The sequence below is a fragment of the Sceloporus undulatus genome, chromosome 4 (genome assembly GCF_019175285.1).
Source record: "Sceloporus undulatus isolate JIND9_A2432 ecotype Alabama chromosome 4, SceUnd_v1.1, whole genome shotgun sequence".
Lineage (NCBI taxonomy): Eukaryota > Metazoa > Chordata > Lepidosauria > Squamata > Phrynosomatidae > Sceloporus > Sceloporus undulatus.
The window spans coordinates 115577970-115601489 of NC_056525.1; the positions used below are offsets into that span (position 1 = coordinate 115577970).

The 23520-nt window shown below is 39.1% G+C and overlaps 1 protein-coding gene across 1 annotated transcript; it reads right to left on the minus strand.

Moving 5' to 3' along the window:
- Positions 1–2832: 2832 nt before the first annotated feature.
- Positions 2833–21146, minus strand: RGS21 (regulator of G protein signaling 21). Its single transcript, XM_042464720.1, has 4 exons — positions 21136–21146; positions 12882–12958; positions 9209–9375; positions 2833–3036 (listed from the first exon to the last, which is right to left on the minus strand). Exons 1-4 carry the CDS (start codon positions 21144–21146, stop codon positions 2833–2835), a joined length of 459 nt encoding a protein of 152 aa, XP_042320654.1.
- Positions 21147–23520: the final 2374 nt, after the last annotated feature.

The following is a 23520-nucleotide window of genomic DNA, read 5'->3' on the forward strand; positions in this document are numbered from 1 at the left end:
GACCTCTGCTATATAAATTTGCTGCCAGACTTTAGTTGAATGAAAAAAGAGATCTAGAGCTAGATGTCATCACCGCTATACTAATGGCACGAGATTCCATATCTTCAGGAAACCGTCCTCACCAGTGGGTTCACATTGATGTTGATCAACATAGGCACAAAATGACTCCTTACAGAATCTGATAACTGATTCTGTGAGAACCAAATTAGTCTCCTCCCATTACTATTTAGCATGTATCTTCAGTGTAGGAACAGAAGACAGTGTCTACAGCCCCCAACCCATGTGGAAGACATGGATATCATAAACAACAGTATACAAACCAAACCTTCTTGCTTTTACTCCCAGGACATGCATTGTTTCTGAGTGAGGCAACCAGTCCTACCTTTAGGCAGATGCTTGAAGGTGGCAAGAAGGTGTGTTGGAGAAGAAGGCTATGCGCCGCACTGTCGGTTCTATGCCTGTTATGTTAGCCTTCTAGCTTCAAGTGCAATGGAGAACACTATTCCATCACCAGTGTTGCAAAATGTTTCAGTGAATTGTTCCAGTATACAGTTGGAGTTGGTTGTAGCAGCTAACTCCATAAGAGTATAGCCGTTAAAGTCCAGTGTTGTTGTACACCATGTATCTTGGAGCAAAATTACATCAAATTATTGTAAAAGGTCAGGTTTAGGTTTCTCATCAAGAATGGAATGAGCCCTTTCAGTGTTCCTTAGAAAATTGTTTGCAGTGCCTAACTGTGTTTCTGCAGCAGCTGTACATCTTGAAACAGGGTGCCCATCAGTTGAATGCACTTCATGGATATGGGCACTAGGGTACTGGCTGAGACTTATTTTTGTGGAGCCAGAGGCTGGATATATTTATTTGATGCAAAAGGATACTTATACTACTCATCTTTTTATGGCCATAAAGGAAAAATTGCAGATATTAGGTGTCTCAGATAAATTTCTCCTCACACTCGATTGGCCAAAGGCAAAGCTGATCCTTCCCCAATGGATTAAAGATATTAACACCCAGCACGCAATTTCTGCTGCACGCACCTCTTGCTCCCCCATAAGTTTGGGTCTGGGGTTCAATTCAAACGGAGGTGCAAATTATCTAAAAAAATCTAACAATTCCTAAATATAGGATGGCATTTTATATGTTTTAATTATATCTGTTTTGTTGCAAATTTCACTAAGTTGTTTTTAAAATGCATTTGTTTTCACTTAATTATATCCCACTATTCTACTTTAATATGGCTTGTGCTTATTCTCCAATATGGAATGCCTATATTTTTGTGTATAGGTTATAAGATGTATATAACTGATGTGATGTTTGGTTGATTTTGTTGTAGTTGTGTTGTCGTCATTTTGCCTTATGGTTTGTTAACTGTGGTAAAGGCTTTCATTGATTGTTAGCTGGAGTTGGAATGAGAACACTCTGTGCCTTAGGAACCAAAATGTTCTGGGTTGACCCTTGAATCAAGATGACCTGGAGTTAGTTTACACCTATGGGTTAAGTGCCATATCCAAGTACAGGAAACTACAGGCCTCAGGATGATCCCCCCATAGAAACTTAAATGGGAACAGAGAACAGAGAGGCCCATTTATGTATCTATCCATATTTTTCATGGTAAATGAATTGTGCCTTGCCCAGCAGGACTTACTTGCAAAAACAGATTAAGTGTGTAGAATTTGCAACAATATATTGCAGTATGGAGTTTGGGTGCTGAAGATTCCAGCCATTGAATTGCTTTCTACTTCCCCATCCAATTATCTATCTTTCATGAACAGTCAGCTCATGACTGCTGAACAAACTCAGTACTGACAGGGCTGTTTTATCCTTCCCCTCTCAGATATTTTCCTGTCTCTGTCTTCATTTGTCTCTATGTCTGTGTATTAATGGCCAATCCTCTATAGTAGTTATGATTACATAAGCTAGAGTTCTTCACTGATTTATATTCACAAGCCCTACATAGCTCCCACTTTAGGGGCCATGTAGGTACTGTCAAAGTCCACCGAACTTTAATTATTGGACAGTAGTGACTATGATTGGCAGGAGTCTGTTCTCCTGTTGATCAAGAAGTAGCTGACTGATGTTCCTCAGTCCCATGCAAGCAATCTCCAGCAAGAGGGGGAACTGGAACACGAATTTTGCTTTTGTCTGTCCACACCAAGAGAGAGGGTGGAAATGGCAGTCAGATGCTTTCTGAGCCACAGGTGAACAGGCTCCTATTGACTGCAGTGGCTGCTTGCCTAGAAGTGGGGATTGGGATCAGGCTGGGATTCACTGCATATCACTGTAAGTATGGTGCTATTATGCATACATATCTCCCATACGGGATTCCAGCCTTTATCTATATGTGTACTGAAAATCTTAGGGCATCTTTGAGTGTGCTGACTCCTCCTTCTTACAGGTGGTTACATAAGCAACAGCACTGACAGCTTCTCATCATAAATAGTGGGTGTGGCTGTGGGTGTGATAAGCTCTGTTTCACCATGTAATTTCTAGGCAGAGTTGTCAACTGGTGAAAAAATCAGAAGCTAATTTTTGTGGTTTCATGTAAGTATCCTAATAGCTAGAGTCTTGTGCGAGCAGCATTAGGTTTGTAGAACTGACATCCTGGTTGCTAAAAACTATTGTAATTCTTTCAACATAAAGTTATCCTTACTACTTTCTTTTCTAATTATGATATACGGTAAAATTAGGCATTGTGTCAACTGAATTTCAGTCTGTAAGTCAAAGCATGAGTGTGGTGCCTACTCTCTACAACACAATCTGGCCATGATGTTATATCTAGTTTTGAAAGAGACTGTGTTAAGAAATTAAAAAAAATGTTTCAGAGCTTGATCTTTACAAAAATGGTAGCCACCTTTTCTGATTGTGATTCTGTTGCTTTTTAACCAGTTCCTTATAAGCTTCTGACTTTAGAAATCGTGGAAAAGAATCCTTAGACATCAGACAGTAGATTAATCTCTGAGCGTCATCAAAACACTGGAGAGTTGGTTCAGAAATAGTCTGGGTGATGTGGTCTCTAGTACTGAAGTCAATGTTGATCTGTAGGGAATACAGTGACATAAATTGTTTATTTTACTGAAGATCTGAAGCTTTGCATGGGAGCCAGAAACAAACACAATTTGAATTGTTTCCAAAAATATACTGCCTCATCCAAAGTAGCAGGAAGGTCATGCTGTCACTATGTAGACTATGGAATACTTATTTTAATTTGGTTTCACACCCTGAAAACCATCTATCATTGCTCCTTCTTTAATAATAATTTTGAAAAATGCATCAGATTTTCTGGGTAGATAATAGACAAAAAATTATCAGATCTCACATGCTATGGGAAAGGAAGCATTTGGTTGTTTTACTTTCAGGGTGTGAATCTGGTTTCAGTACACATACTCTTTAACCCTATCTCTCTACATTTTCCAAATTAGCAGCTTTATCCTAAGTCATATCTAGTTATATCTAGTAAATAAAGAATAGAACAATATTTAAGTTACCTTTGCAATGTGGAACTTGTGCTGCTCCTCTCACACCCAGATAATGTGAGAAACCCCAGAGTATGTATGTGGAGCCTATGATGAAACTCTTACCCCATTGGCCCTCCTTTCATTGGCCCACCTTTCAGGAGAGGTAATGTTGGCATCCTTGAGGACCTACAGCATGGGTCCTTCCTTCCACATCATTTGAGGTTTCTCACATGATCCAAATGGCATCACTATAAATTGACAAATGACTTGAAGACACACACACGCACTCACACATGCTTCAAAGTAAGCAGAAATCTTCAAGTTAATCAACAACAATAATAATAATATTTATTTGTATACCGCCCTATGGGAAAAGTAATATCAATTATCAAAGTTCACTCAAGGACAATGTAAGACCCCCCCTTTTTTTGTGGCTGCAGCCCAGTTGAGGAAATCCTGCACACTGAACCCCATGCTTGATAGCGTATAGGTTGGCAGTGAAAACAGTTTGATTCCATTTGGCTTTTAATGGTTCCTGCTGTATGTTTGAAGGTTTTACCTCTTCTCTTTTTGATTTTATGGTCTGAGTTTCAATTTTTGTTATTCTTCTGTTCTGTTATCCATTTTAGTGACCCTTGTTATGGTCAAATAGCAGTATCAAAATGTTTTATTAAATGAAAAAAGTAATGTATAGCTAGAAAACACTATGTTCTGCACAGCTTGCTCTGGGTGTTCAGAACAAACCACTTTCTCTCGCTATGTATAAACCCTTCATCCATGTTTTAATGGCAATTCCTTGACCTGACAACTCCACTCTTCTCTTTAAAGTCTTTGATGTCTTTCATTATGCTCCTGCGAACATTAGAACTCCCGCTCTGTATTTGAGCAAAGGGTGATTTTGTTCATGTCTCCAAGAGAAGCCTGCCAGAAACCACTGGGAAGCTCAGAAGCAAACATAAAAATGAGGTCCAGTGAATCAAAATTCAATATAATGAAACCACTATGGGTTGATCCAATTACTGAATGGCCATGTATTACTATATCATAGTTTTAATAAAACACACTATTTCCTAACAGTTCTTTGTCAGGAAGTTATTTCGTAATACAGTGCACCCGCGTTATACGCAGGCGAGCTTTACATGGACTTGAGCATATGCGCTCAAGCTGCGGGGAGCACGCGGGGCACAAGGGGTGGCACGTCCCATTCAAATGAATGGGGCGCACACCCGTGGCGCCCTGCACACTCCTGCGCCACCGCACACGAGTCCCATTCAAATGAATAGGGCTTGAGGATAGGCAGAATTCACTTTATGCGGGGGGGTCCGAAACGGATTCCCTATGTAAGGCAAGGGCCCACTGTAAATATGAACAGGCAGTAATTGGAATGAATCATGGGTGAACTTCTCAGTCAATCTGTTTGTATATTCCTAGGCAAAGAATCCCAATAGTTTTATTGACTCTGAATATTAATTGCTATTTTATCTGTACCTTCCCATTCCTAAGACCCATCAAAATATTTCTCCTCTTGGAGGGGAATATATTTATGTGGAAGAAATTTTTAACTTTTGTGCCTTCCCACATTCTCTGTAGCTGTTTACCTTACCACTTCACCATGGGAAGTAACCATGTTGTATTGGTTCTTCCACACTTTCAACATATGTAGTATAATAAAGAGCCATGTGTACATGTTGAGGGTCTTCCTCCATTGAAGTGAATGGGCTTCAATGGAGTAGACCCCAGGAATGCATGAACTGATATATGGGGCACTGGTGGTTCCATTTCACCAGGTTAGAAGAATGTGCATTCCTTGAGGTATTGTTGAATAAATCCTCATCAGCTCCAGTCAATATGGCAAGGGGTGAGGGATGAAAATAAAATAATAATTGTGGTAATCAGAATTGTAATTCAATAACATTGGGAAGGCCAGAGTTTCTCCACAGTAATGTTAGATGACATGGGTGGTGGTGGTGACTTTTTATGACTATGAACTTTAACACATGAGGCTAAAAGGTGGGATTTTGTCAGGATAACAGCCTCTAGTTATCACATGACATTGTGTCTGTCCTGCTGCCATCCTGTTACTGTAGTGCACTTTTTCATTGATGGGCAACATCCATGAATGAGTTCTCAATCTTGCTATTATAGCACAGGTTATTATGATGTGAAAAGCCTCTTTACTTCAATTCCAGAATTACAACAGTCATGTGGTAGGAGGGTGCCTGAATCATTGCTGTGTTTGCATAATTGTAACCAAATGACAAAATTTTAAAAAATCATTTAAAATCATTTATGTGAAATAACAGCAAAACTAAAAATATGCAAAATTAAACAATGTAAACACAACAAAATTAGAAATATATAAACCAGCAGACATGGAGTTAGGGTGCTTTGCAATAATGAAGGGGATAGGAAGGAGAACCAAGCCCTCTCATGGCACCTGATGACAGTAAAGCCAAAACTGAAATAAAGAAGTTATTCATATCGGAGGTGGAGTGGGGTTCCAAGCAGTGCAGTTGTACGAAAAGTGTGAGAACAAATGTTTTCAAAGTGTTGTTGTTAGCTTTCATAACACAATTGCCATGAGACATGAAGCTAGAGTCATAAAATCCTATCAATACCTAGGAGAGACTTCTGTACACAAACTGCTTCAGTCTAATCAGGCAAGGCAATTCTAATGTCAAAAGCAGACAATAGTTTATCCTTGTGCATGGACTTTTTAGGGTGCCTTGATCTTGTATTTATTTGCTTGGGGATAACACACAGCTGTTATATCCTCATGATTAAAGTTAGTCTTGATGCTTTACCTCTCTGGTGTATTCCTAAGTATTTCAATACACCCCCCTCCAAATATATTCTCAAAAGCTAAGGCACATCTACAGCTAAAATACTGCCATTATCAAAAGGCAGCACATCATTGTAAAAAGGCCAGTGTGGGAGTGCATATCACAGAAGTAATTAACCAGCCAATTAATTTAAAAACTGTTTTTATATGTAATGATCAAATGGCATGGTATGACAGGAGGATCCTAAAGGACATGTTTTAACTTTCATCACATCAAAAGGCTTCTGTTGGGAGAAATGAACCATTAACCCTTGCCAGAACTTACAAGTACACCTGGGGTTTTTGAGTCACAAAAGTTAGTTATCATATTTTAATGTAGCATTCTAATAAAAGTGGAATGGAATAAATTCCCCTGGATTATGGTGGGCAATGGTAAGCAGAGAAGTGTGGGGCCAGGACAATCTGGTCCTTGGCAGGACTCATCTTCCCCAGGATAACCTCACCCCAGTCACTATTACTATTACTGGAATCCAGTAGACACTAAGTGGAAAGGAAAAAAAATGGGGTAAACATTTACAGATACAGGGTTACATGTCGCTTTCAACCATTATAAGAACAGAAAAAAAGCAGCTTTGGTGATACTTATCACACGATGCTACCCCTGACATATAGCTGTTGTATCCCTAACTTGTAGATGCTGCGTCTTTTTTCACTGACAGGAAAAACCCACCAGTGACCTCCTAATCATACAAGTCCCCAGGTTTGAAACATCACTGTTGAGGTAGTTGCATTATTGGCAGTCACATGGTGTCAGTGTCCCTTCATCTTCCCCTGTCTCTTCTTCCTCACTATTCCCAACCAGCCTGATTCCCTTTATTTCTCCCCCTGCCCCTATTTCTTTTCTTTTCTTTTTCAAAGTTAACTTGCAGTGGCAGAGTTCTGGAAATGTGTGAAAAAAGTGAAAATATTTTTTAAAGGAATAAACTCTTCTAGAACATGGCTGCATAGCCTGAAAAACCCACAAAAAACTATGGATGTCGGTCATGAAAGCCTTCGTCTTCAATTTTTAAAAAATAACCATAAGGCATGCTGGGTAGGACATAGGGCAGGCAGACAGATTAAGGGAGAGTCAGGAAGAGAACATGGACTCTTTCACACAGGAGGCTTACCTGTAACTAAATTGCCATGAAATTGTCATAAATTGTGAAAGAAGCATGATTGGGGGCATTGGGACTCTCTTCTTTTGTCAGTATATCATCATGGAAATGCCATTTGGCAATAACAGGATTTCCTATTATTGCCAAATGGTGTCTCCATGATGATTTACTCATGAGAGAAACGCTTGGGGGTGTGAACCCTGATCATACTTCTTTCATGATTTATGATGATTTCAAGGTGATGATGATTACTCATGGGTAAGCCTCCCATGTAAAAGAGTCTCATGATGGGAGCATCAGCCTCGGTTATATGATTGAGAAGATGTGTGGTGATAGCTAATTCAGTATGTTTCCATTTTTGGGGGAAAAACTGGTGTGATTGCTGTGAGAATGGGGCTTATATGGTAATGATCACAGTTCTCTTCATCAGAAACATGAGGCCATTCTACAATACACAGTTATAGCACTATGATTTCATTTTAAATCCAATGGTTCCCTCCTATGGTGGTGCAGTGGTTAATTGCCTGTACTGCACTCACAAACCACAAAGTTGCAAGTTCAATACCAGCCAAGGGCTCAAGTTCGACTCAGGCTTGCATCCTTCCAAGTACTCATCCTTCTTAGTACTCACTAAAATGAGTACCCAGGTTGTTGGGGGCAATTAGTTTACACTTTGTAAACTGCTTAGGGAGTGCTTAAGTGCACTGCCGTATAGAAATGTACTTGCTATCGCTATTGCTATCTTGGGATTTACATTTTAGAGAAGGACATTCAGAATTATCAGCCAGACAGTTCTACAAGATCGCCTCCTCCCATATAATTTGCCTTGTATGCTCAGGTCCCCTGGAAGACATTTACTCCAATCAACCAGGACTAGGTTGACAACTGTCAGCCAGAGGACTTTTCTTTCATCTGCCCCCAGACTGTGGAATGACCTGCCAAAAGAGTTTCGACAGCTGAATACGCTGTCTTAATTTAAAATAGCATTTAAATTCAGTCTCTTCTGGCAGGCTTATCCTGATGATTTTTAAACTGTGAATTTTAAATGTTAAATTTTAAGTGTGGATTGTTTTAATATGTTTACATTTAAATTGATGTGTGTTTAAACAAATGTTTTAACTGACGTTGTTTGTTAATTGTTGTTGTTCCTCACCTCGATCCATGCAGAGAGGTAAGAAATAACAACAAGAAGAACAACTATTATTATTATTATTATTATTATTATTATTATTATTATTGAACTACAGATCATAAGATTCCACGAGATGCTTTCATGGTGGTTAAGGTGCAACCATAGTGCTGTAATTGTGTAACATGAAAGGATCCATGAAACCTCGGTGGACAGTACATCGTAAACCTCTGTGATAAAGTAGATCGTGTCCATAAAAGTGTATGTTAGAAATTTATTCACCCCAATCAGCCTCAAAGGTGCTATCGGATTCCTTTATGTCTTTTTATGCTAGAACAAAGTAAAATGTGTATTTTTTTTAATATTACTATTACTTCAAACATATTATCCTAAATTAAAACACAGGTAAATGGGCTTGAAAAGAAAACAGTGACAAAGAAAAGAATAGGAAGGTGTAGCTGCCATATTGTCTAGCTGACTGGTGGTTTTATGGTTTTTACCTGGAGCTTAGAAACACTGCTATTTTGAATTGCACTCCCAGAATCCTCAAGCCAGAATGGCCAGTAGCCCTCTCTGCCCAATCTGATCTTATATAGAGATCAAATGTACATATACACAATGTAATTTTTAAAAAACCCACAAGTAGATTTCAACCGCTCTGTGAGAAAATGTATAAATGGGTTACCTCCTTTGGGGCATCTGCCTGGATAAACTCGGAATAAATTTTTTGAGCTTTAGAGACAACTTTAGCTGCTGACTTTGTTTTCTTGAAGTCCTCACAAGCCAGCCAGAATTCAATGTTTTCCTCACTGAACTCTGACTTCAGGAAAGCCCTAAACGCATCCAGTCCATCTGCAGGAATAAGAGCATGAAAATGAGAAACTTGCAAACAGTTTGGGTGGGAGAAGCTGAGCTCTCCAAATCCCAAGGAATACAACACAAAATGATTCTACCGGTTTTCATTATTTTCTTAGAGCAGTTTTGTTGGAGGAAGCTCAGTGAGTAACACATGAGCATGTGAGCAGGTCAAGATGCGTTTATCAGTTCAAACTGCTAGTGATGGATGTGACTTTCCCTTCCTATTTTTTTTTTATGTAAGAAGAATTATAAATTTTTCCAAGCAGAGAATGCTAAAGACCTTGCAAAACTACAAATTGCAGGATTCCATTAAGATAGAGCTACAGAATTTAAAGTGGTGACAGATGTTATTATTTCTACATGTAGATGCATCCTCATTTATTTATGCCATGAATGTTTATTAGTAAAATCATTGATCAAATCTGCATATAAATAATATCCCTGTGTTTTGTGATGATTCAAATTCTCCCTCAGCAGAAAAGATTCTGGATTATATCCTCACAATCACTCTGGAATAGGGATGTGAGGACATTGTTCTAAATTACTCAGTCTTGATAAAATATGTTGTCTTGACAGAACAACACAGCCAATGAAGATTACATTAATCTCCACAGGTTTCTCACCTCTAGTGTGAGAATGAAACAAGTGCTTTTTTGGATTAAGGTTCTGAAATTTGAGCAAATTGTCTCTGTGCAAAATGTACACACTTGACACATGTGCATACTTTTCCAAGCCAGGCAGAAAATATTTCATTGTCTGAACAGTGAGGAGAAAAACAATTTTAGCCCCCATAGGACTGGAGTGTGGCTTTGGTGTGGCTTCCAAACTCTTAGGATGCATGCATCATTTAAACAGCATACTTCCAGCTTTATTTTGGCCTGTCTGTATGGGGCTATACTTCCTTTTCTGGGTCAGAAGAATGAGACAAATGAAAATTAACATCCCCACTCTAGAATTAATCCATTTTAAACACTCCCCCCCCTTTATATGCGAAGTATTTCCCACCCAATTAATGTTTTAGATTAGGCAAGATTCATCTAAGGAGAGGCATTCCCACTTGTATGATATAAAAATGTGTCTTCTAAGATAGTTCTCTCCACCTAAGCTCTTTTCTGTTCAAAATATGTGCGAGTCTTTTAAATGTGTGTTACCTTATGATCATGGATATCTCTTGACTCAATCAAAACAGCCTAAATATTTTAAATTTAGGGTGCATCTACATGGTAGAAATAATGCAGTTTGACACCATTTAACTGTCATTGCTGCATCCTACAGAAACCTGGCATTAGTAGTTTTGAGTGCACTAGCATTCTTTGGCAGGGAAGGCTAAAGACCTTGTAAAACTGCAAACCTCAAATTCTTTAGGATACAATAACACTTACAGTGGTGCCAAACTGAATTATTTCTACAGTGTAGATGCACCCTTAGAGAGCCAGCATGGTGTAGTGGTTTGAATGTCAGACTAGGACTCTGGGAATAGAGTTTGACTCCCAGCTTGGCCATGTAAACCCATTGGTTGACACTGGGCAAGTCAAACTCTCTCGGCCTCAGAGGATGGCAATGATAACCCTCCTCTGAAGAAACTGGCCAAGAAATCTCATGATAGGGTCATCATAAGTCAGAAATGACTTAAAGGCACACAACAACAACAACAATGCACCCTTAGTTTATTTCTTTTTGTTTCAAAAGACCTTGAAATCTTGTCATGTGTGGTCATTTAGAAGAGTGCAAGAGCCATTTAAAATCATTATTTTGCCTGTGGTGGAGACCAACCCAACATCTCAGCCTCTACAGCTCTGCAGATTTGGCTTGAGACATGAAGACAAATGTACAGTGCTACTGTTGACGATTTACTTTTTTAACTGCCTGACAGTGATAAAAAGAATATTTGCTATCATTCTTTCTGTGGCCAGAAAAAAAATAAAAGGTTTCCAGAACTCAGAAAACCAAGTTGGAGAATGAGACAGCATAAGAATTTTCATCAGTTTTATCCTGTATTGCTAACACTTCATTTTGGGAAGTTATTTTGTACAAAAATACATGTACATTTTTGTGTGAGAATTGTGAGGCTTTGCCTTTAAAAACTACATTGCTTCCAGACAGCCATGCACAGTTTTTGTTTTTGTTTTGGATGCAAGTTTGCTGTTTTCTTCTTCTTGTTGTTGTTGTTGTTGTTGTTGTTGTTGTTGTTGTTGTTGTTGTCTACCCTTGAGCTTCCCTTGACTTGTGGTGACCCTGTGGATGAGACATCTCCAAGACTTGCTGTCTTCCACTGCTCTGCTTAAATTTTACAGACTTATGCTGTGACCTCCCTAATTGAGTCCAGCCATTTGTCATGCAGTCTTCCTCTGTGTCTACTATTCTTAACCTTTCCTTGCATTATTGTCTTTTCTCTGAGTCATGCTTTCTCATGATGTGACCAAAGTACCGCATCCTCAGTTTGGCTTCTTGGGGTAGTTCATCTTGGCTTCCAGGGAGATTTAAGGTTTGATCTGTTGAAGAACCCCTTGTTTATCTTTTTGGCTGTCCAAGGTATCTTCAGCACTCTTCTCCAGCACCAAATTTCAAACGAGTTGATTTTCTTTTTATTTTCTTTTTTCACTTTTCAGTTTTCACATCCATACATAGAGATGGGGAATAGCAAGGCTTGGACAATTCTAACTTTAGTACACAGTTGTATATCTTTGCCCTTTAGGATCTTTTCTAGCTCTTTCATGGCTGCCCTTCTGATTCTTAGTTTTCCTCTCATCTCTTGACTGCAGTCTCTGTTCTGTTCAGTTTTTGACCCAAGGTACAGTATGAGGAATCTTCAACCATTTCAATTTCCAGATTGTCTAGGTTGAATTTATGTTTGTCTCCTATAGTACAGCATATAATTTACACAAAAATTGTGCAATACTTTAGAGGTGCAAGGTTGCTATTTATTTATTTATTTATTTTGTATATACAATCTTATAAATGGCTGTGAGGACACAGAGTTTTTTCAAAGAAAACTCAGCTCTACCTCTCCCCTCATGTTGCTATGTAGAATAATTTCTTAAAAGACTTTGGAATGTGAGAATACAAGGCAAGAAATGAGACAAAATAGTTGCTTTTTCTGCCCTGGGGTGTAAACAGTGGCAATTATTTTTCCTCATGTACAACGACAAAACAAATGAATATTAGCTCTCCTACTGACTGGCTGGAAAATGGTCTGGTGTGTATACAGTTGGCCCTTCATTTTTGTGGGTGATCCGTTCTCCCCCCCCCCTTCAAAAATGGAGGCTTGCGCATATACAAGCCTCATAAGCTTGAATGGGGCGTGCCCCTGTGTGTGTGGCCCAGGCATGTGCGCTGGATGTGCACACCATTTGAAATAGCACAGGTTGCACCTCCATGAATATTTGAGGTCGCAGATCTCAGTTCTGCAAGTTAGGAGGGGTGACTGTACATAGCTCTTGTGAGGAAGAATAGGGTACACATTTGAGCAATATGACTTTTCCTGCATAGATACTTCTTACCTTTATTGGCCAATAGTGTGTCCACAGACTCCATCCACGCCATTGTTTCCCTAGGGGCTGACCTGTAGAAACAACATCTACCCTTGAAAATAGCATTGCAATCTTTTGCTTATATAGGCTGTAGATTGTCTTTGGGTGGGATCTATACTTCTCCCTCCTAGCTATTGTACTGGATCAGCAATGCCAAGGTTATAATTGTGCATACATTTAGTATAAGCTCCAAATTAATTGTTAGAACATTTTCAAGTGGACATGTATAGGCTGCAGCTGTAAGAGCATGAAGAAGCAGAATGTAATTTGATGAAGATTATTAATAAAACATGTAGCTGGATGGACAGTTCAAAAAGCACCAGTGAGGTATCACTGATTTTTCAGTGGAGAATCATTGAATGCCTCCTTGACATTGAACAGCATAGCCATTAATTTTTTACTTTCCTTTAGCAGGTGACTACTAGAGCCATTGAAAAGGTTATTATGCTAACACTAGGATGATAAATGGGCTATTTTTCACTTTCTTACCTGTATTAAAAATGGTTTAGCTTCTCAGTTTTGGTTCTCAACTAGATTTTGATTAAGTATTTGTTAAAAACATAATAGAATCTCCTCCTTTCTCTCCCCCAGTTTTGTTTCCTGCTTGTGTCAGGAAAAAGCTGTCTTCTTACCCCATCTCTGAGAGAGTACAAAAAAAATCCAATTAGCTCAATATATTCTCAGCACAGGTCAGATTTATCTAAATCTAGGAGCTTGTCAGGGCAGAATAAGATCTTTTCCAAACTAGTTAATAATTTTAAGTGCTTTTTTTTGGCTTCCAAAAAAGCATTCCCTTGGGCTTTGATGTATGTACCACCAGGCCTAGCACATAGACTCCTTGAGAATCAGAGGAGTTATCCATAATCCTGTTGACACCCCCAACACATTCATTATATAAGTCTTTGACTATGCAGTCTGTCTAAGAGCTGTTAATCTATTTCAATGCCTTCTACAATAGTTCAGCCATCTATTTTTAAGTAGGCAGCTCCCTAGAAAGCAATGTTTATTATTAATGGAGCCCATAGCTTCCTTGAAGATATATATCACAGAGCAAGGGCTAAAGGAATCTTACCATTGTGTTAGAACCATTCTTTTATATATTAAAAGGGGCTATAATCCTGCATGGCAGTTACAAATGCATTATCTGGAGTTATGTACTCATGACTGTTGTGTATTCATGATCCCTATGTAGCCCCTTAGTTAGGGGCTATGTCTGTTGTGTGCTGTGTACCCTCAAGTTGTTTCTGACATAGGGCTGAAAGGCAGGGTATAAATACCGTAAATAAATAAATAAATAAATAATGGTAACCCTAAGGCAAACCTATCATAGGGTTTGTTCAGAGGAGGTTTGTAATTACCTTCCATTGAGGAGAGAGCATGGCGGGATACAAACCGCCGCTTTGCGACGCTTCCCCGCCGGCGCCATTTGCTCCGCGCGGGAGCTGCAGCAGCCAAACCGCGCGGTTGCCGCGCGGAGCAAAAAAGAAGCTCCATTTCGGAGCTTCTTCTTGCGGCGCACTGATGACATCGCGAAGCGCCGCAGGCGCATTCGCGACATCATAGGCGCCACGACACGTCTGGATGCTATGCGTCCAGTACGTAAAGATGGCAGCGCCCATGTGGAAGGGGCGCCGCCATCTTGTACATATTGTATACGTACTAGGGTTAGGGGGGGTGCGGAAGCACCGCCCCTTCCTAACCCTAGTACGTATACAATACGTACTATATGGCGGTTTATATCCCGCCATAGTGACTTACAGTTGTTTGTAAACCACTTAGACACTGTTAGTTCAGTATGAAGCGGTATATAAATGTAGCTGTTTTTTGTTTGTGACTTGCCAATGTTATATTGTATTATATTAACTTGTTTTAGATAATGCATGACTTTTTATATTGTGATTTTAACATTGTTATAGAATTACTGTTGGTGAATTTTATAATCTGACTGTAATCCTGCTTTGATCCACCGGGAGAGGCGGGAAAACATAAATAAAACTTCTTCTTCTTCTTCTTCTTCTTCTTCTTCTTCTTCTTCTTCTTATTCTTATTCTTATTCTTATTATTCTTATTATTATTATGGTCATACAGTGAGCTTCATGGTTGACCTGAGAATCAAAACCTGGTCTCCAGAGTCATTAGGGGCTATGTAGGGATCATTAAAGTTTTATAATCTCTACTTACTGGAAAGCAAATACTGTGGTCAATGGGGATCTGTTCCCCTGTTGCCCAGGTAAGTAACCAGGTATCCTTCTCACCCCATGCTCTCATAAGTGATTTCCAACATGAGGAGGAATGGTGACAGGGAAGCTGTTTCTGCCAGTTGCAATGGGGACCACTTAGGTGAGGGGCTGGAAATAGCCAGATGCTTCCCCAAAAACAGGGGAACAGACCCCTGTGGATCACTTCTTGGTAAACTGGAACTAGGCAGTCAAGCCAAAATTCACTGTATAGCACTGTTACTTGGATACTTGCATATATGTAAAGACTATACAAGATCCAAGATTTTAAAATCCTAGACTATTGGGGCACTATGCAATTGGGAGGGGGGAACAACTGTGTGCCATAATACAATATATAAAATGACATTGCCGTAAAGGAACTCAAAAGACCGGCAAAGTCAAGAAAACAGCATGAGGCTTTAACATGGTAAACTCACATTTTGCTTGCTTTAAAATAATATGCAAAACATATGATGCTGAAGAGCCCAGTAAAGGTTAAGAAATAAAATGAATTTCTGATTACATAATTAATGATTATAGTAGTTAATTGTACTATAGAAAGCAACTGAGGATATGTATGGTAGGGAGTGTTTTGAAGGCTGTGTGGGAACATGTGCTTTCAAAGAACAATGGGACAAAACACTGATGAAAACTTTTAAGCTTATTGCATTGCCCCTGGGGATTTTGATGGGGGCAGAACAAAAAGGAGCGGAATGGGAATGGAAGGGGGCAAGGGACGCAGGAATCTCCTCCTCTGGGACGGATCAGGAATGGAATGGGAACTTCCGGCAGCAGCGTTCCCGTGTGTGGTAAAAGGCATCCCTGGCCCCCTTCCATTCCCATCCCATTTCCTTCCGTTCTGCCCCCATCACATCCCTGAGGGCAATGCAATAAGCTTATTTATCAACTCCCAGTTGTTTTTAATAGCTGAAAAAGCTCTAATAGAAGAATAAAACTGGTAAAGATTGTCAGCACTGACACTTGCTGGTTTGAAAATTATGAAGTCATTGAGATTTTAGAAAGCATTCCCACCAATTTTTGGGTTATAGGGTCCCTCATGCTAATGAGGATATTACTTAGTTAACACACAGGTTTTTCTAGTCATGATCTCCAGCTATGATCCAGCTTACCATTTGGGGGACAGGAATCAGGGGCCCTTTCACACTACACAATTACAATGGGCCCTTGCTATTTGCTGGGTTTGGTTCCAGGACCACTGTGGATATCAAAATTCATGGATGCTCAAATTCCATTATACTCAATGGCATAGTAAAATGATGTCCCTTATATAAAATGGAAAAATCAAGGTGTGCTTTTTGTTGGTTTTGTTTTGTTTTGTTTTGTTTTGTATAACAACTGTATAATATATGTCTCTGGTGGCAGATACAGAAATATTCCAAGCAACTTAAGTTTGTGGTGCAAGAGAGGTAAAGGATGATCCTATTATCACCCTTTTATCAACAGCACTGCTCAAGTCTTACAGATTCAGAGCTGTGGCTTCCTTTATTGAGTCTGTCCACCTGTAATATGGTTTTTCTCTTTTCCTATTGGCTCCTAACTTATCAAGCATTATTGTCTTTTTTAGTGAGTCAAATTCAAGCTTGATTTGTTCTAATATCCATTTATTTGTCTTTTTAGTAGTCTGTGGTATCTATAGAACTCTTCTCTAGCACCTCATTGATTTTCTCCCTATCAGTTTTCTTCACTGTCCAGCTTTCACAACATAGAATTCAGAAATATGATGGCATGAACAATGCTGACTTAGATGTTCATGGATATATCTTTATCCTTGAAGATCTTCTGTAGTCCGTAAATGTGCTTCCAAGTCCTAGGCCTGAAACAGATGGGCCAAATGAATTAGTTTCCACCTGGGTTTGCATAGCATTTAGATGACACACACCCTGAAGGCACCCAGAAACTGTGCTGAGATCGCATCTTTTACAGAGAGCTGGGCCAAAAAGAAACAGGCAAAAACTGCTCCTTTTGCTGGCCTGGTTCAAAACCACAGTGGCAGCCTGGATCAGGGTTGGCTGTGTGCAGTTGCTCTGGTGCAATTGGTGCCAGTATGGCTCCACCACAGTTTTGGGTTTTTTTTGGCCCATCTGTTTGTGGCCCTAGTCGTCTTATTTCTTGATGCAATCCCTATTCAGATTAGTGGTATGGAAAAATCTTCTATTATTTCAATGTCTTCATCAGCTGCTTTAACATTATGTAAATAATCTGTGAACCTTTTTTCCAACTGTAAATCTGCCTTTGCACTTTCTTGCTTGACTTTCCTCACTAATCATCCCGATGTTTTCCTGAAGTGTTATCTAGTGGTAAAGCATATCTTTAATTGTTGGTGTTACTTTCTCCAATTGTCACACCTCCTTCCTCAAAATTTAATCCAGCTTTATGTATGATGCATACAAGTTAAACAGATAGGTTGATGAAATGCATCCTTGCCTGACACTTTGTCCCATTGGAAACCATTCTGTTTCTACATATTATGCCCTGACAGCGGCTTCCTGTCCTGAGTACAAGTACATAGGACAATAAAATATTGTAGCACACCCACTTCTTTAAGAGTGTTACATAATTTGTCATGATCAATGCAATCAAATTCTGTACTCTAATTCATATATTTTTTTCATTTATATAAAAAGTCACTGTTGTAAAATGTTGAGCATCATTCGACTTGTGTAGGAGATAGATGCAATGGTCTATTCATTATGGCAGTCTCCGGTTTTCCTTTTCTTGGGGGGAAGAGTGCATATTAAGCATTTCCATTCCATAGACCATTATTTTATTTTCCATATTTGTTGATAGATTTTAGGTAGAACTTGAGTGAATTCTTTCTCTGTTGCTTGTAACAGCTCTGTTGGTGTGCCATCTGTTCCTGGGGATTTATTTTTCACAAGTGCTCTGAGTGCAGCTTCCATTTCACAGTCTAAAATTGTGAGTCATCCTCAAATGGTTCTTCCTTGAATTTCTTTCATACAGTTCCTCTGTGTTTTGTTTTCATCATCTTTCTGTTTCTTTTTGACATGCAGTGCGTTTCCTCATGGTGGTCATATAGCTTTCCCAATCTTGCTTTAAATTTCCCTTTGAATTCTTGAATCTTGTGGAAGAAGTCTCATCTTCTTTGTTTTTTTGTGGGTTTTTCAGGCTATGTGGCCATGTTCTAGAAGAGTTTCTTCATGACTTTTCACCAGCATTAGGAAGAAACTCTCCTAGAACATGGCCACATAGCCCGAAAAACCCACAAAAAAACTATGGATGCTGGCCGTGAAAGCCTTCGACTTCACATTTCATCTTCCTTTTTTATTGTCATCTTTATTCCTCTGCATTGATTATTATCGTAGTTCTCTCTATCCTTGTGTATAAGTCACTGAACAGCTGCATTCAGAGTTCTGATTCTGTTTCTGGCATCTTTTACTTTTGCTTCTCATCTTAACTGCTTGAAGAGTTTCCTCTGTCACCAATGAGGATTCTATTTCTTTTTGGATGTGCATTGTATCTTTTTTGCTTTCTTCTCTCAGAATTCATCCAGTCTCAATCAATTAGGCTTAATAGTGCAAACTGTTTGTTTACATTGAAAATTGTCACACTAGTTCAGAAGTTCTGGTAAAACATTGTTGAATCGTTAAGGAAGCGTGTGCATGAAAGCCTGGCATGCTTCCTCATTGTCAGAGAGTCATTGGCTCCCCTTTAGCAACAGTGAATCGTCCCAGGAGAGGGAATTTCCTCTGAACACAAAGTTTCCATCCAGAGGAAATTCCCTTTCCTGGAACAATTCAGTAATGCTAGAGGGAATTGATGATTCCCTGACAATGAGGAAGCGCACCAGGCTTTCACACATGCATGCTTCCTCAATGATCCAGCAACATTTTACCAGCGCTTCTGAGCTGGTGTGAAAAATCTTCATTATCTTTAAATTGTACAGGAATGTTCTTTAGGTTGTATTTTGGCATGATGAGTGATTTAGTGTTCTTTAGCTTTACTCCAGTTTTTGATATTAGCAGTTCATGGTCTGTGCCCCAATTTACTCCTTACCTTGTCTTTGCAGAGAGAATAGAGCATCTCCATCTTCTGATTCCAATTAACTGGTCTACTTGATTTCTATATTGGTTTTCAAGTGACATTCATTATACAGTTAACTCTTCTGATTAATTGAAGAATATGTTTGCAGTGAACAAATTGTTGGCATATAAAAATCAGTTGCTTTCCTCTTTCATTTCTTGATCTTATATCTTCTCCTGTACTCTTTGTCCTGTTCTATTTCCTACTTTTGTGTTCTAATTGCCTATGATTAACAAGAAAGACTGTTTGGGGATGTGATCAATTTTCGTCTGGATTCCACAACAGAATCTTTCAACTGGATTATGGTTATATTGATGGGTTTCCCTTGAGGTCTTATTGATATTATTTGGTTAGGTGTTGCATTATATCCATTGACCATTTTTGCTTCATCTCTTCCCACTCTTAATATTATCCCCCCTGTTTTTTTAGTTATGGTACCATTGCTTTTGTCTCTGAGAGATCCTCCACCAGTGTCACCCTACTGCTGCTTCCCAGTAAGAGTTTGAAACACTTAGGGGATTATCACACAGCTACATAAAGCATCTTACCACCGCCAAATTTAGTCTTCATTCAGGATGCATGCTGGTGTTATCTCATGCCTTTTCTCCTCAAAACCACCATCTGGGTACAGTCTGGCTCTAATGTTGGTCCCTGATCTTGCTTCGGCAACCATTTTTCAAAGTCGGGAGCTTTCCGATATTGAAAAATGGCCATCAAAGTGAGTTCAGAAACCAGCATTGGAGCTGGTTTTGAGGAGAAAAGCTGTGCGATAATATGTGTACAGCCTGAATGAAGACTGAATTCAGCAGTGATAAGATGCTTTATTTAGCTGTGTGATAATCCTCGTAGTCTCCTGTTCGTTAGCAAAGTCTGTCTGAGTCAAGTGAGCATATCAGTATCAATGCTGTCATCAGCACAGCTTCTTACTTCACAGAAACTTTCAACCCCACTACTGTGGAAAGGTAGTGCCATAATGGGGCACTGCCCATACTGCATTATTTTTTCCTCATTCACTTTAACTGACGTCCATTTGCCCAAATGCCTTTTTTTTTAGTAAGGCGATCACATTATTGAAGATATGCAGTGGGAAAGGGTAAGTTCTGAAATACCAGAGAACAGTCACTGCCTTGACTGCAAGACAATAACTGGAGAGGAAGATGGAGAAAGCTGTGTAGTTTTAGGTGTATAATACATCTCTGGGTTAAGTGATGGTTCACCAAAATAAAGGGAAATGAAAATGGACTTTCAAATTGTCCAAGTTGATTACTAGAGAATATACAGTTATCCCTATTTATCCATGGATTATTTTATCCATGGATTCAACCATCCACAACTTGAAAATATTAAAAATATCTGTCTGTCTGTCTGTCTTTCTGTCTATCTATCTGGATTAAATATTAAATGTAAATTCCAACCCCCCCCCAAAAAAAAACCTTAATTTTGCCATTTTATATAAGGGGCATAATTTATTATGCCCTATCTATCTATCTATCTATCTATCTATCTATCTATCTATCTATCTATCTATCTATCTCATAAAAATACAGTTGGTCCTTGGTATATGCTGGGGATAGAATCATAGAATCATAGAATCGTAGAGTTGGAAGAGACCACAAGGGCCATCCAGTCCAACCTCATTCTGATAGATAGATAGATAGATAGATAGATAGATAGATAGATAGATAGATAGATAGATTAAATATTAAATATAAATTCTAAAAAGCAAATGTTGATTTTGCTATTTTATATAAGAGACACCATTTATTATGCCATTGTATCTAATAAAACATGAGTATCCACTGATTTTGGTATCATGAGGGGGGGGGGGGCTGGAAACAAACCCCAGCAGATACCAAGGGCCTACTGCGTTTTTAATGTGCTGTCTGGTTTGAGAGAGAGAGAAAGAGAGAGAGAGAGAGAGAGAACCATAAAAATGAACTCACTTTACTGGCATGTTTCGTTGTGCTGTTTGTCACAAGTTAATGCTGGCTTTCTCTTTCTGATTGATCGTCAAGCTGAAGATAACAGGAACATTGCAATTAGCACATCAATTACTCAATAACAGGTTTTTGATTGACATTCTATATTTAAATATTTTCAAATGAATTTCCGACTTGCACCACTTAGTGTCACATTGATGGCTGTAATGTGACACACAGAAAATAAACCCACATCCTATTAAACTGTGGGGAAATGCAAACTAAAGGAAAAAATATTCTCAGTTTTCATCAAAAATAGAAAAACTTAAATTTGCTCGTAAAAGAGATGGACCTAAGGTTAAATTGAGGACAGTGGAAAGACAGAATAACACTATCCCATAGGAATGGCTGCTGTATCCAATGTCTCTTTTTGTGGGAGGGAAAACACATGTCCATCTGAAAAAAAATAGATCATAGAATCATAGAATCATAGAGTTGGAAGAGACCACAAGGGCCATCCAGTCCAACCCCCTGCCATGCAGGAAATCTCAATCAAAGCATCTCCAACAGATGGCCATCCAACCTCTGCTTAAAGACCTCCAAGGAAGGAGACTCCACCACACTCCAAGGGAGTGTGTTCCACTGTCGAACAGCCCTTACTGTCAGGAAGTTCTTCCTAATGTTGAGGTGGAATCTCTTTTCCTGGAGCTTGCATCCATTGCTCCAGGTCCTAGTCTTTGGAGCAGCAGAAAACAAGCTTGCTCCCTCCTCAATATGACATCCCTTCAAGTATTTAAACAGGCTATCATATCATCCCTTAACCTTCTGTTCTCCAGGCTAAACATTCACAGCTCCCTAAGTCATTCCTCATAAGGCACGGTTTCCAGACCCTTCACCATTTTAGTCGCCCTCCTTTGGACATGCTCCAGTTACTCCACGGCATTTTTAAATTGTGGTACCCAGAACTGGACACAATATTCCAGGTGGGGCCTGACCAGAGCAGAATATAGTGGCACTATTACTTCCCTTAATTTAGCCACTATACTTCTATTGATGCAGCCTAAAATAGCGTTGGCCTTGTTAGCGGCCGCATCACACTGTTGACTCATGTTCAACTTGTGGTCTACTTGGACTCCCAGATCCCTTTCACCCGTAGTCTCATTCAGTGTAGTATGGTGTAGTGTTTTGAGTGCTGGACTATGATTCTGGAGACCAGGGTTCGATTTCCACCTCAGTCATGAAACCCACTTGATTGCCTTCAGAAAGTCACATGATTTCAACCTCAGGGGAAGGCAATGGCAAATGTCCAGGCAGAGATGCTTTGCTTTTCAGACACCAGGAAAAAAAGCTTGGAAGAGGTAAATGCTTTTCAGCAATCCAATAACTTTTAATTTGCACTCTCTTCCCCTAAAAATATTCTATTTGGGATTTCACTTTCCTCTTGCTTAACTCTTACCCTTTTTGCCACTTGCTCAGCATCTTTTTCCCTCAGGCTGGTTTTCCACTCATGGAGGAAATGATCTATTTATTTTCCTCTGCTCATAGAGAAGTAACTTTTTTATTTTAAAAAATGCAAAAGGTGAGGGAAAGCTGTATTTGACAGGAAGACAAATTAAACATGTTTGCCATGTTTTTCAAGAACCGCTTTCCCGAGTAGTGAACTACATCACTTTACCATGGCATATGATTTTGTCTCACCTATGTATCATGCATGTAGCATGCTTCATTTTGTAGTTGATTTTAGGAAGGTAACTATGGCCTTAGATGTTAGTATTCCTTAGAAATATGATTATGGGAGGGAAAATGGGTTAAGCATTTGGAATATACATTCCCCTTAATGCTTGTTTGGATTCTGAGTTACAGCCTTGTCATTTGAATGTCAAACCCAGAATAGACAGTCCTTTCTCCTGCTCGATGTTTCATTCAGTCTTGCAATTTCAAACAACTTTTAATAAATAATGCTGCTACTACTATAAGGATAGACTTTGTAGGCAGTCATTCAGTCCAAACTCCTATTTTGTGCAGGATCTTTAATAGTGTCCAGCAACAGCATTCCTAATAGGTGGTTTTCTAGCCTCTCTTTAAATATCATCAGTGAAGCAATATTCTCCTAAGACAGTCTACTGCATTGTTGAAAGCTTATATGGTAAGGAAGTAGGAGTAAGTTATACTCAGTTGAGAATTATATTGCATTTGATCCAAATGCCCCAGTTAGCATACAACAAGCATTTCAAAAGTATATCAGTATGTCTTCAGTTTATTCAGTGAAGTTAACAGGATACCAGCAGCAGCAGTAAATACTGTAGTAAATGTAGGCACTGCTGTTGAACAGTACTTAGAATCCATTTTTCTGAAACATTGCTCTTCCTCTGTCACAGGTCTCTTTGTAAATGTACAACAGCTCTGGGT